This window comes from Macrotis lagotis, chromosome 1 (genome assembly GCF_037893015.1).
Source record: "Macrotis lagotis isolate mMagLag1 chromosome 1, bilby.v1.9.chrom.fasta, whole genome shotgun sequence".
NCBI lineage: Eukaryota > Metazoa > Chordata > Mammalia > Peramelemorphia > Peramelidae > Macrotis > Macrotis lagotis.
The window spans coordinates 726122573-726136147 of NC_133658.1; the positions used below are offsets into that span (position 1 = coordinate 726122573).

The window sequence follows — 13575 nt, forward strand, 5'->3', positions numbered from 1 at the left end:
TAGGAACAAATAAGAGAGAACAAATAAATTGCAGAATGTATGATTTTGACTAGATTAAATTTAAAAGGTTTTGCACAAACAAATGTAGTCAAGTTAGAAGGAATGCGAAAAACAGGGAAACAATGTGATTTGTGGAAAATGTAGAGAAGGATAACTTTTTGTTTTTGTTTTTTTTTAGGGGTTTTTTTGCAAGGCAAATGGGGTTAAGTGGCTTGCCCAAGGCCACATGGCTAGGTAATTATTAAGTGTCTGAGACTGGATTTGAACCCAGGTATTCCTGACTCCAGGGCCGGTGCTTTATCCACTGCGCCACCTAGCTGCCCCAATTTATGATGATCTTAAAAGTTGTCAGAAATATTTTATATTTTTAAAACCATCTTGGATTTTGACATTGGTATGATGTTATCTTTGAAGGGCTAATTTGTTAGAATTAAATTAGCTCATTTCAATATAACTTTGATTATTAAGTACAGCTAACATTTTTGATGGCTTTAAAAATATATTTGTAATTAAAACAATGAGGAGATACCATCTCACACCTATCAGATTAACTAAGATGACAAAATAGGAAAATGATCAATGTTGGAGAGATTGTGGAAAGATTGGGACATTAAATGTACTGTTGGTGGGATTGTGAACTAATATTCTTTTTTTATTTTTTTATTTTTATTAAAGATATTATTTGAGTTTTACAATTTTCCCCCAATCTTGGTTCACCCCCACCCCACAGATAGCACTCCATCAGTCTTTACTTTGTTTCCATGTTGTACCTTGATCCAAATTGGGTGTGATGAGAGAGAAATCATATCCTTAAAGAGAACAGAATTCTCAGAGGTAACAAGATCAGACAATAGGATATCTGTTTTTTTTTCCAAATTAAAGGGAATAGTCCTTGTACTTTGTTCAAACTCCACAGCTCCTTATCTGGATACAGATGGTACTCTCCTTTGCAGACAGCCCAAAATTATTCCCAATTGTTACACTGATGGAATGAGCAAGTCCTTCAAAGTTGAACATCACTCCCATGTTGCTGTTAGGGTGTACAGTGTTTTTCTGGTTCTGCTCATCTCACTCAGCATCAGTTCATGCAAATCCCTCCAGGTTTCCCTGAATTCCTGTCCCTCCTGGTTTCTAATAGAACAATAGTGTTCCATGACATACATATACCACAGTTTGCTAAGCCATTCCCCAATTGAAGGACATTTACTAGATTTCCAATTCTTTGCCACCACAAACAGAGCTGCTATAAATATTTTTGTACAAGTAATGTTTTTACCCTTTTTCCTCATCTCTTCAGGGTATAGACCCAGTAGTGGTATTGCTGGGTCAAAGGGTGTGCACATTTTTGTTGCCCTCTGGGCATAGTTCCAAATAGCTCTCCAGAAGGGTTGGATGAGTTCACAGCTCCACCAACAGTGTAAGTGTCCCAGATTTCCCACATCCCTTCCAACAATGATCATTATCCTTCCTGGTCATACTGGCCAATCTGAGAGGTGTGAGGTGGTACCTCAGAGAAGCTTTAATTTGCATTTCTCTAATGATTAATGATTTAGAGCATTTTTTCATATGGCTGTGGATTGCTTTGATCTCCTCATCTGTAAATTGCCTTTGCATATCCTTTGACCATTTGTCAATTGGGGAATGGCTTTTTGTTTTAAAAATATGGCTCAGTTCTCTGTATGTTTTAGAAATGAGTCCTTTGTCAGAATCATTAGTTGTAAAGATTGTTTCCCAATTTACTACTTTTCTTTTGATCTTGATTACATTGGTTTTAAAAGCTTTTGCACAGATAAAACCAATGTAATCAGAATCAAAAGAAAAGTAGTAAATTGTGAACTAATATTCTGAAAAGTGATATGGAACTATGCCCCAAGAGCAGTAAAACTGGTCAGACATACCCTTTGACCCAGCAATTCCAATTCTAAGCCTATAAGCCAAAAGAAATCATAAAAAATCAAGTAAGTCCCTCATAAGAATATTCATGTTAGCTCTTTTTTGTAGTGGCAAAGAATTGGAAATTGAGGAGATACCCATCAATTGGGGAATGGCTGAAAAAGTTATGGATATGAATGTTATGAAGTACTGTTGTTCTATAAGAAACTATGACTCTAGAGAAGCATGGAATGAATTACATGAACTGCTACTCAACGAAGGAAGCAGAACCAAAAGATCATTGTATATACATTAACAACAACCTTATGAATCGATCAACTACTATGATGGTTGCAGGTTCTTTCAGCATTTCTAGGACAACCCTTCGAGACGTGTTATAGACAATGCCATCCACATCTAGAGGAAAAAAATTTAAAACTTCCCAAAATCTGAATGGATACTTTGTGTTCACATTTTAAAACTTTACTTAAGTTTTTCCTTCCAATCGCGAGGTTTTCTTTCTCCTAATTCTTCGTACACAAAATGTCTATTATGTAAACATGTTAAGCACAAATGTACAACTTTTACCAGACTGTTAGCTGCTGAGGGGAGAGGGGTAGAAAAATGTATAACTTAAATAGGCAAAGTGAATAAATATTGAAAAAATTTCATAGCATGTAATTGGAAAAATAAAATATCAATCAAAAAATGTATTGTAGATATTTCTGTATATAACTTTTTTTAATTTCTTTGCTTCTATTGACAGTGTTCTGCTTGGTCAGAATCGTGGTGGCATCGTCTTCAGCACTGATGATTATTTTCGGCATCAAAATGGGTATACATATAATGTTAGACAACTTGGTGATGCCCATGACTGGAACCAGAGCAGAGGTGTGATAACATTAGATGGTGTTTCAAGTTTTTGAATAAATAAATAAAACAGGCCTTCATGTATCTCCTCAAATCAGCATAAAGATATCAGCATATAGAATTTCATAATTCAAGGGAATCTCAGTATTTAGTCTAATCCATTTCTGAACAAGAATACTTTCTGTAGTATCCCTAAGAAATGATCATCCAACTTCTGCTTGAAATCATATAGTGAAGGAGAACTTAGTATTTCCCTAGGATTCTTTTCTTCTTTTGAATGCCTTTATTTTTTAAGAATGTTTTTCCTTATATATCTAGCTAAAAATCAACCTTTTATGAAACTTTTATTCATTGGTCTTACTTCCTCCCTTTAGGCTCAAGGAAAATAAGCATTTTTCCATGTGATAGTATTTCAAATGCTAGAAGATAATCTATTATGTGTTTTCCCCCAACCCCTTTTCTCATTCCCCAGACTAAATAACCTTATTTACCTATTTGATCCTTAGTCCTTTCTGCATACTGATATCTCATTTCTGGTCAGGTTTCGTTCTTGGAAAAATAGAGAAAGGAGTGTTATATTTGAAATCCAGTACTTCTGTGACTGTAAGGAAGGCACTGGAATTCTTTGAGCTTTCACCTCCTTTGTAAAATGGGTATTAATCCTGATAGAGCTTTCTGTGCTTCATGCTGTCTGCTTGTTTCCTGTCCTAAGTATGTCTGCTTTCATGTTGGACTTTGACTGCCAAAAGCCCAGTCCTGGATTTAGATCTGCCCTGCCTACTTCTCATTTAGCTCTAAACTATCTTTTTTTTAATACCTTTTGAATTCCTATTGGAAAAGCATTATGATGGTCTGATAAACATAATGTATAGTGAGTTGAATCAATTAAAGAATAAAGATCATCTTAAGTTTAGGATCCTCCTTTTGAGGCCCAAAGAAGTTGTGAGTGACTTTCCCAAGATCACTGTGATAGTAAGGAAGAAATAAATGATTCTTGAGTTTACCTCCATTTCAAAAGTCTTCATTCTCAGTAGACCATTAAGCATTCATTAATTTTCTGCTGTGTGCCAGGTTCTTTGCCAGAAAATTGAGATACAAAGAAAGGGACATGATCTTGCCTTCAAGGAATTCACAGTTGAATGGCGGGGAGGGGCAGGTTGCAGATAATGGAACAAAATAGCTCTAGGCACTAGAATTAATAGGGATTGGGAAATAATTCCTGTAAAAGGTGGATTTAAACTGGATTTTGAAGAAAGTCAAGAGATTACATGCATAGGTGGTGAAAATGTCTAAAGCTAGGAGTTGAATTTTTGTTTGAAGATTTGCCAAGATCACTGGATCTTTCGAGGGGGAAGGAGGGAATGTATAAAGTGGAGAAGACTGGTGGTATTGGGGAGGGCTGGCTAACATAAACAGCTTTGATCACCAAACAGGATTTTAAATTTAATCTTGTACGAGATGGGGGAGCAACTGGAGTTGATTGAGTAGGGCAGCAATATGGTCTTAACTGTATTTTAGAAAACTCATTTGGGTGGCTGAGTTGAGAGTGGACTAAAATGGAGAAACATGCAGGCAGACCAGCCATCAGGTTATTGGAATAGTCCAGATGTGAGGAGAAGAGGGGCACCAAAATAGTGGCAGTATCAGAGGAGAGAGGAAGGCGTGGTATTGAGTGATGTCATATAGGTGAAATTGACAGGCCTAATAGATTGGATATAGAAAGGTAAGAGATGTTGAGACCTGAAGCATAGCTTTTGGGAGACTGGGAGGTTGATGGTACCTTCAGCAGTAATAGGGAAGTTTGAAAAGCATAATGTTTGGAGTAAAGAAAATGAATTCAATTTTGAACATGAGTTTAAGATATCTATAGATATTTAGTTTGAGATACTCAAAAGGCATAAGATGAAAGATGACCGTAGAGATTAGGGCAAGATAAGTCAATTTGAGAATCATCTGCAGAGATGATAATTGAATCCATGGAAGCTTACTGAGATCACCAAATGAAATAGTATAGAAGGAAAAGGGAATAAGTGAAATAGTAAGTCTGACTTACTATTTTGGCGACTGAATGGAGGATGGACTGGAGTGAGGAGAGATTGAAGTAAGGAGACCAAGTCCTAGAATGAGATGATGGATGCTTGTATCAGTAGTGCAAGCAATGACAGTGTCAGAAGAGAGAAATTAGGTAAAATCAGCAAGAGTTGACCACAAGTTGGATTTGGGAAGTAAGAGAGATTGTGAACTCTAGATAGCTAGAAGGATGATGGAGTCATTCACTTAAGAATATCTCTAGTAGTAGTATTTCAGGAATAGGATACATATTTTTGACTCAAGGTAACCTTTTCATGTTGCTATCTGAATGCTTCCATCGAACCCCTTGAAACACCCTAGAAGACTAGTAGTTGCTCAACCAATCTGCTTCTATGATAATGGTGCTATTTTTCTATTGTAAACCCTGGACTCCAGGTTGTATTGGTTGGTGCTACAGTCGTTTATGATGTTCTGACTTCTAGATTGGGCCTGTTTACCCTTAAATTGTTTTGAAGGTTTGAGTTTAAGCTAATATCGAAGTAGCCAGATTCACAAGTTCTTCCAGGTACAAGTGCTTTCTGCCACATTCTCTCCTTAGAGTAAAATCTAAATGTTACTACATGACTCAAGTAAAGCGGAATAAACACATTAATTAGAGCTTTTCAGACTCCAGTTACTTGGCTAAAACAACTGTAACAAGTAAGCTAGTCAGTAAATTCACAGTTCTAATACAGAACAAAGATAGTTTTTCTAGATTGATTAGAATGATTGCTTGTTAACATTTAATTTTATTGTGCCTATTTACTTTGTGTTTCTGAATTCTTACTGAAATTTGCTTTTTTTCTTTCAGCAAAAAAAGCTATTGATCAGGGAAGATCTCCAGTTATAATAGATAATACTAATACCCAAGCTTGGGAAATGAAACCTTATGTGGAAATGGTAAATATGAGTAACAGAAAATTTTGGCCTGGTTATTGCTTTTTCTGTTCTTTTATTCACAAATATTAAAAATTTGCAAGCTTTGATGTTTATATTACTCCTATTTCAGAAAAGATTATTTTAAAATTGTATATGATAACCCTCATGCAGGGCAAAGTGTACTTGCCCAAAGTTTATAATGTCAGAATTAATTTAACAGTTGTGATTTTTAAAAATATTGTTAAACTAAAATGAAGAAAAATTTAATATATCAAGTGTAAAAAATGTGAAATTTACAATTGGGCACATTTAAAATGCCATCTAATGTGTATGCAATTGAACAACTTTTTCTTATTTTAGGAAATCTAATTGCTTTTTTACCTTGATTTTTGATTTTTTGGTAGGCTATAGGCAAAGGATACCAAGTGGAATTTCATGAACCTGAAACATGGTGGAAATTTGATCCTGTGGAATTAGAAAAGTAAGAAAGTACATTAATTTTTCAGATGAATATTTTTACACTGCTAAATCACTTGACAATAACATTTTATATTGATCTATATAATTTAGAAAGCACTGTTGCATACATAATTTCTTATTTCTAACAACTAATTTCTGAGGGGGATGGAACAGGAAGTATTATATTTCATAAAGATTTAATGATTTACCCAGTTACAAACTAATAAGTGAGATTAGAATTAAGATCTTCGGATTTAGTTCAATGCTTTTCTACTGTATCTTGTTGCCTCTCTTTTAAATTACTTTATGCAAAATATTAATGATAGAGTTTCTGTTAAGTGACATCAGATTTTTCCTTTAAATTTAAATGGAACATTGACTTTTTTTGTTACATTTTGATTTTATACATATCTTTTGTTTTTATGCCACTTTATTTTTAATACTTATCTTTCCCCTACTCTACCCAGCAAGACATTTCATGGCAAAGAATAAAAAAGGAAAAAACAGTTCAGCAAAGTAAACCAACAACCTGGCTGTTCACTTCTGTCCCACCCTGTCTGACTGTATTTCTAAGGAACATTTATTTTTAAATATTAAAACATTGTTTTTAAAGGATCCTTTCATTAATTGCAATAACTATCTTTTACTAAGCATGAATATTAGAGCTAAGCATGAAATATGTTCCCAATTACTTTTTGACAAACCATATAGGAAAAAATTGAAGGGAGAATGAAGAAAATGATACAAATTTCTTCTAGTGTTTGAAGAATAATTTTATTTTCATTTTTTGATAAATCCAATCTGTCTTGAAGTCCCATAAGACATTTTCATCTTCTGTAATTCTTGTCTGAATTTTCTTATAAAGTTTCCTTAGAAGCCCTAATGTATCATATTAATGCATCATTTATATTTAGACTTTTTTTATGTGACTGGTTTATCTTCTTTTTTTGGTCAGACATGTCCTTCATACTTGTACATGAAATTATCTTTTTAGAGAAAGCTCTCAAGGATTTCGTCTTTTTCCCAGGTTACAGAGAGTCCATTCACCTCAAGGGAAGTTAGCACCTAGCCTGGGGTGGGAGAATAGACTAGAGATAGGACAGCTTGGCCTTTATAGTGCTTAGTGATCGTGGTAAAGGAGTATGACTAGACTTAATGATGAAGGATACAGAGTGGTTCTAATCATTTGACGCTGCTTCAATTTGATACCACTTCCATAATTAATATTTCTTAGAATGAGGCATAATGAAATAGAGAGGATAAATTACAGAAACCTTCATTGCTCCTATCATTCCTTCAAGCTGTCGAATTAACCTATAGTTTTCTTGATTTTCTCTCACTCATGTTTTAAGTTCCTTGAAATCTGACTTCTGACCTTTGTTCTTTCCAAAATTACTAGTTGTCTTTTAATTGCTAAATTTGATGGCCTTTTCTTAGTAATCTTTATCCTTAGTATTCCTTATTTTCATCAAATCTCGACTCGATTGCCACCTCCTGAATAAAGTTTCCTGATTCCCCCCAACTGCCTTCCCCTCAAAAAGCACCCGACACTCTTCACTTATAATTCAGTGCCTTTTCACTGACTCACTGGCACTTCCCTAGGCCTGGAATGCTCTCTCCTCATCTCTACCTCCTGGATTTCCTTGCCTTCTTTCAAGACTCAGGTCAAAACTCACCTTCCACATTCTTCACCCTCCAATTATTCCATGTCTCTTGAGATTCCTTCTAACCGTCACTCTTTGTCTTCTTGAATCCATAGTAGCTTGTCGTCTCCCTCATTAGTCTGTAAGCTCCTTGAGGGAAGACAGTGTTATTGCCTTTCTTTGTATCCTAATGCCTAGCACAGTTCCAAACACTTAAATGCTTATAGAAGAAGAAGATGAAGATGGTTGATGATGAAGAAGAAAATGGTGTCAGCTGCTGAGTTATAGTTTTCCTGGAGGAACAATGTGTACAGAGAGTTATAAATAAAAGAGATACTTGAGACATCCTTTTGTTTTACTTGGTACAATAGAGCTTCTGTTTCACAGGTAGATGTCCTAGATGAACATATCTCTCCCTACTTTATATTGCATTTGTTGTATTAACTTGGGAATTGTTAATGCAGTTTCCATAATTAGACATGAAGAGAATCTTCAGGGTTATATTTTACTCTTCTGAGCTTTTAAAAAATCAGTAAATTTTGCTGCTTCCAGATTTGAGTGACCATGTGGTCTGATCTTCTCTAATGTACCTTCTGGTTCTAAATTTTTTTATTCTAAATAAGTACCAAAAAGATCTTAGATCATTAGTCATTCAAGTGACTGTAAAGATGTAGTTTGTTATGGAAAATTATCACAATTTACTTATTCTCTTTTCAAGGAGAGAACAGTTTTGTACAGACCTTTAGAAGTGAGAAAGGAGTCAGTGGTTGTTGATATCTATTTGTTGGGATTTTTATTTTGTTTTGTTTTAGTAATAGTGCTCTCTGTGATCATTTGAAATCTTTGTCTTTTTGAGATTTTTTTTTAAAGAATTGATCCCTGAGTACTTTAAAAATTGTGTCCACTTTAGTATGGATTTCTTTCTGTATTTGTTTATTCTAGTCCTTCCTGATTTCATTTTCTTAAATATAGCTAAGAAATGGCTTCTTTGCAGAGCTGGTGAAGTCTTAAGCATGATAGTACAACAAACTTTGAAAATTGAGCTACATTAAAAATATAGGCAGATCTATTCTATCTTTTCCACCTGTTGTCAACTTTTGAGATTCAAAAAACATTTTGGGATGGACTGTTTTAGCTGTATCCCGATTAGATTATCTCCAGAATAATTTTTGTTTTTGTTTTTTGCAAGGTTATAGGGTCAAGTGACTTGCCTAAGGTCACACAGCTAGGTAAATTATTAAATGTCTGAGCCCAAATTTGAACTCAGATCCTACTGGTTTCAGGACCACCTAGCATCACCTAGCTGCCCCGTGCAGACTAATTTTTTAAAGTATTGATTGATTTTTTTTTAAGTAAATTGAAATTTAATTCGTTTTTCTAATTACATGCAATGATAATTTTTCACCAATCATCCATTTGCAAATTTATTAGTTCCACAGTTTTCTACCACTCTTCCTTCCCTACTCCCTCCCCATGATGATAAACAATCTGATAAAAGTTGTACATGTACATTCCTGTTTAACATATTTGCATAGTAATCATATTGTGAAAGAGGAATTAAAACTAAGGGGAAAGGAAAAAAACTTGAGAAAAAAAGAAAAAAAAGTTTTCTTTTTTTTTCTTTTATGTTATTACAATAATCTTGTTAAAAGAGTAAACATAACCACCCCCACCCCCCCAAGAAGATGAGAAACCTCAAGAATAGTGAGAGAGGAAAAAATATGTACTTCAGTCTGTGTTCAGATTCCAATGGCTCTGTCTCTGGGGTGAGTTGCTTTCTTTATCATAAGTCCACCAGTGAAGTTGCTTCAATATTTCTCCCACAGTTGCTATTACTAGCTATATTTCCCTCCACTCTATTTTCCCCACTCTCATTTATTCTATTCTCTCTTTCCTTTCATCCTGTCCCTGTCTAAAAAAAAAGTTTTTGAAAAAGTGAACATAGTATGCTTCGCTCTGTATTCAGACTCTGTAGTTTTTTCCTCTGGATGTGGATGGCATTTTTCATAAATTGTCCTTGATCTCTGAAATGCTGAGAGGAACTGCTCTAGATTTTTTTTTAAGGCAGTGGGGCTGTGACTTACCCAAGGTCACATAGCTAGGCAGTTATTAAGTGTCTGAGGCCAGATGTGAACTCAGATACTCCTGATTCCAGGGTGGATGCTCTAGTCACTGCACTACCTAGCTGCCTTGGAGCTGCTGATCATCTCATAATGTTATTGTTGTGTTCAGTGTTTTCTTTTAGTTCTGCTCACTTCAGTCAGCATCAATTCTTGCAAGTTCTTCCATGGTTCTCCATAGTCTGATTGTTTATGATTTCTTTTAGAATAATAGTATGCCATAGCATTCATATCCTAAAACTTGTTCAGCCATTCCCCAATTGATGGTCATGTCCTAAATTCCAATTGTTTGCCTCTACGAAAAGAGCTGCTATATAAATACTTTTTTGAACATGTGAGACTTTTCCTGTTTTTTTATAATTTCTTTGGGATATAGACCTAGTATTTGTATTGCTGGATCAAAGGATATCATCAGTTTTATTGCTTTAATGTATTGATTTATTAAAATGATCATTTACATTCCAATAAATTTACTTTTTTAAAATTAATAATACAACATTTTAAGAGTACTGAAACTTACATTCTTTTAATATTAGGACTTCTGTTAGGCATAAAAAGAGTGATTATATGAAGCTACAGAATTTCTGGTTTTTAATCTTTGAAGCTTTAAACTCCTTATGGAGGAGATTTTAGTTTAACAACATAAGGTGACAGAGCTATTAATTTTACTTAAAAGAATAAAAATTTTCAGATTACTGAATTGATGTCCGGAGAACAATTTTCTCTATATACAAAGGATTGTTTTAGTTTAGAATTAAAATATTAAGATTTTTTTTCCTATCCAATGAATGAAAGATTTTTTAAGTAATGTATTTCACATACTTGGGTTATTCCTGATATTCCTAATAATGTTCCATGATGATATTCCTCATAATGTTCAGTTTTTAAATTGATATTTCTTTAATTGTAGAGGATTAGAATTCAGTGATAATTAAATTTTTTCTTGTGAATTGCTGTACAATTTTAACTACTGTAAATGATCTTTGAGAAAGCAAATATAAATAATTGCATGTAAGTTTTTCAAACAAAACCTAACAAACACCTGGTATTTTGTCAATCTTTAATATGTTAGCATACAAAACTACATATTTTTTAAAATTAAATATTTTTCTTTTTGTAGGAGGAATAAACATGGGGTGTCTCGTGAAAAGATTGCACAGATGTTGGATCATTATGAATATAAAATGTCCATCTCTATTGTAATGAATTCAGTGGAGCCTCCACATAGAAGGTCTGAGAGACTTCGAAGACAGAGGTGGGGAGGCTGTCTAGACTCATGGAATCACTTTGATGTTGCAAAATAACTAATGTACAGTCTGCTTTCAACTAAAATTAGCTTGTGGCTTACCCTTAAAAAAGAAGCATTGAGACTTTCTGGAGGTTTTTAAATAGGTTCAAATCTAATAAAAAAAAAAACTATCCATTACCTCACAAAGTTTGTTCCCAGAAAACTGTTTAAATTTTTAAATGTAAATAAAAAATAGTATATAAAATTGTACATTATTTTTTAATAATTTTTATTGTACTAATTTTGGTTTTAGCAAAACATCTGAATGGTATGATGTGAAACAAAATTCTTTTCCTTCAGTTGAATACTAAAATAATTTTGAGGTCCAAAGGAAGAACCATTGAGTAGTTTTTAATAAGTGTATTGTAAAAAATTGGTTATAGATAAAATCTTGACTACTTTGTTCCCCCACAAGAAACTTGGAATATGCAAAAACATAGCTAACTTGTTACAGTGCATTCTAATATTTTATATGGTAACTCATTTCTTTATATGGATAAAATAGTTGTTTATACAAATATGTCCACTTAAACCTTTCTAAACTCCAACCAATAGCTCAATTATTTCCCATAGATTTTAATTTTAAAAACAAATTGAATAGTCCCTTAGAATTGATTGTAATAAAATTTTACCATGGGATATTTAGCTTTTGCCACTTTTTTATATAGAGCACCTTATATTTTCTGGACTACAGTTTGTCTGTTGAATTAGTATTCCATCATTTAAAATTGTAAAATAGCATTCTTTAAGTTAATATAATTCATCCCCCTTAATTTCAGGCAAGGTCGAATAATCATATATGAAACTAAAATGAATTAATAGATAAATGAATTTATAAATATAAAGTGTTTTCTATGTACTAGTTATTGTACTAAGCTCAGGATCTGAATAATTTCAAACTAAGCATCAAATCCCTTTACAATTTGACTAACACTAAACTTTTACTTCCCTGGTTACTGCCCTTTTAAACACATTGTAGTGATCATTTAATACACACTTTTAATTTTATACATGAGAAAACTGAGCTCCAGGGAAGTGAACTGTTTTGTTCACCTAACACAAAACTGTAAGCAAGAGAGATAAGATTCAAACCCAGCTTGTTCTCTTGATTCCAGTTGCCCTTTTACTGCCTCTGTACAATTGCCCTATATCTGCTCTGTTCTTGAAGATCTCCAGCAAATTTCTTTGTTATTCCCTTCAAATGTTTAACAGTTTAATTAATAGGAAATCTTTTTTTTTAAAGAAATCTGATTTTATTGGTGTTTAAAATGTGCCTCAATGCAATTACAGACCTTCTATGCCATAGCAGATAATTTATGAGTTGCTGGGGCAAGAATAGTTTATTACCTAGTGGTCAGCTTCAAGATAAGAAGCCCCTTCCAATTTAGCTGGCTTTGTCCTTGATCAGTAGGGCCAAGGACCTGCTAAAAAGGACCTATTTGAGCTTGTACTTCTCTTGAATTGCTATCAAATCCCAGGATCACTTATGAAGTTACAAAACTTTATAGGGGATTTGATGGTATTGGATAGTTATAATTCCCTTTCATATGTTATAAGTATATCATATCATATGAGAGCCATTTAACAATACTGTCTATATTCCAGTACTCACAATTTTTGCATCTTTTTTGTTCTGCTTCCTCTTAGTATTTTGTTCTCCTAAATTTTCAGTTCTTTGCTCATTCTCTTCATCAGTTTTGCATTGTAGAATTCAAAACTAGATGTAATATTCAAGCAGACTTTAGGAAAGTTACCTCAGGGTTTACATATTTACAGCTCAGTGTCATGTTTAATTTTGAATGAGTGTTACCTTACTCTTGTTGTTCAGCATGTATCAGCATATGTAAAAATAGGCATATTGCTAATGCATTCTTCATATTTTTTTTTCTCAGAAGAGTTCTTTTTTGTTTTTTCTGTCCCCTTCAAAGTTCTCTTAGGAAATGAAATAAAATAATCCACATTTGCTTTTAGGAACAAGAGGAAAATAACAGGAAAACAAGGTCATAGGCTATACCTTGTTGTCATTATTGATTTAGCCCATTTTCCCATAATCTATAGCCATAATCTATTAGTCTAGACTACAAAATGATTATTCAACAATTCTGAAGCATTAAAGATTTATTACCTTAACTAGGATTTATATATATATATATATATATAGTAAAACCCAAAAGGAAATATTTTCAAGATAATTTTTAATAACAAAGGTTGAAGTAGCAGTTTTTGGCAAAAACAAAAAAAATTGTTCTTGCCAATCTTCACTTTCCTTCTAACTTTTTGAATGGTAATGTCAGAAAAGAATAAACGAGTGGTCCCTTTCCCTCAGATTTCCAAGTTTTAGGTGATCACCTAGTAGTAAAATAGTGAAATAAAT

At 33.5% G+C, this 13575-nt stretch overlaps 1 protein-coding gene across 9 annotated transcripts in view; it reads left to right on the forward strand.

The window, feature by feature from the left end:
• The window catches only part of N4BP2L2 (NEDD4 binding protein 2 like 2), a 97044-nt gene that overhangs the window by 13854 nt on the left and 69615 nt on the right, over positions 1-13575 (forward strand). For all 9 annotated transcript variants that reach the window (XR_012474303.1, XR_012474304.1, XM_074216070.1 and 6 more), the window contains exons 3-6: positions 2639-2763; positions 5624-5712; positions 6096-6172; positions 11034-11168. Coding sequence is in view for 7 of the 9 variants with exons in the window: in XM_074216070.1 (XP_074072171.1) it covers positions 2639-2763; positions 5624-5712; positions 6096-6172; positions 11034-11168 (426 nt within the window). In the remaining 2 variants the exon portion in view is untranslated. The remainder of the gene's footprint in view (positions 1-2638; positions 2764-5623; positions 5713-6095; positions 6173-11033; positions 11169-13575) is intronic.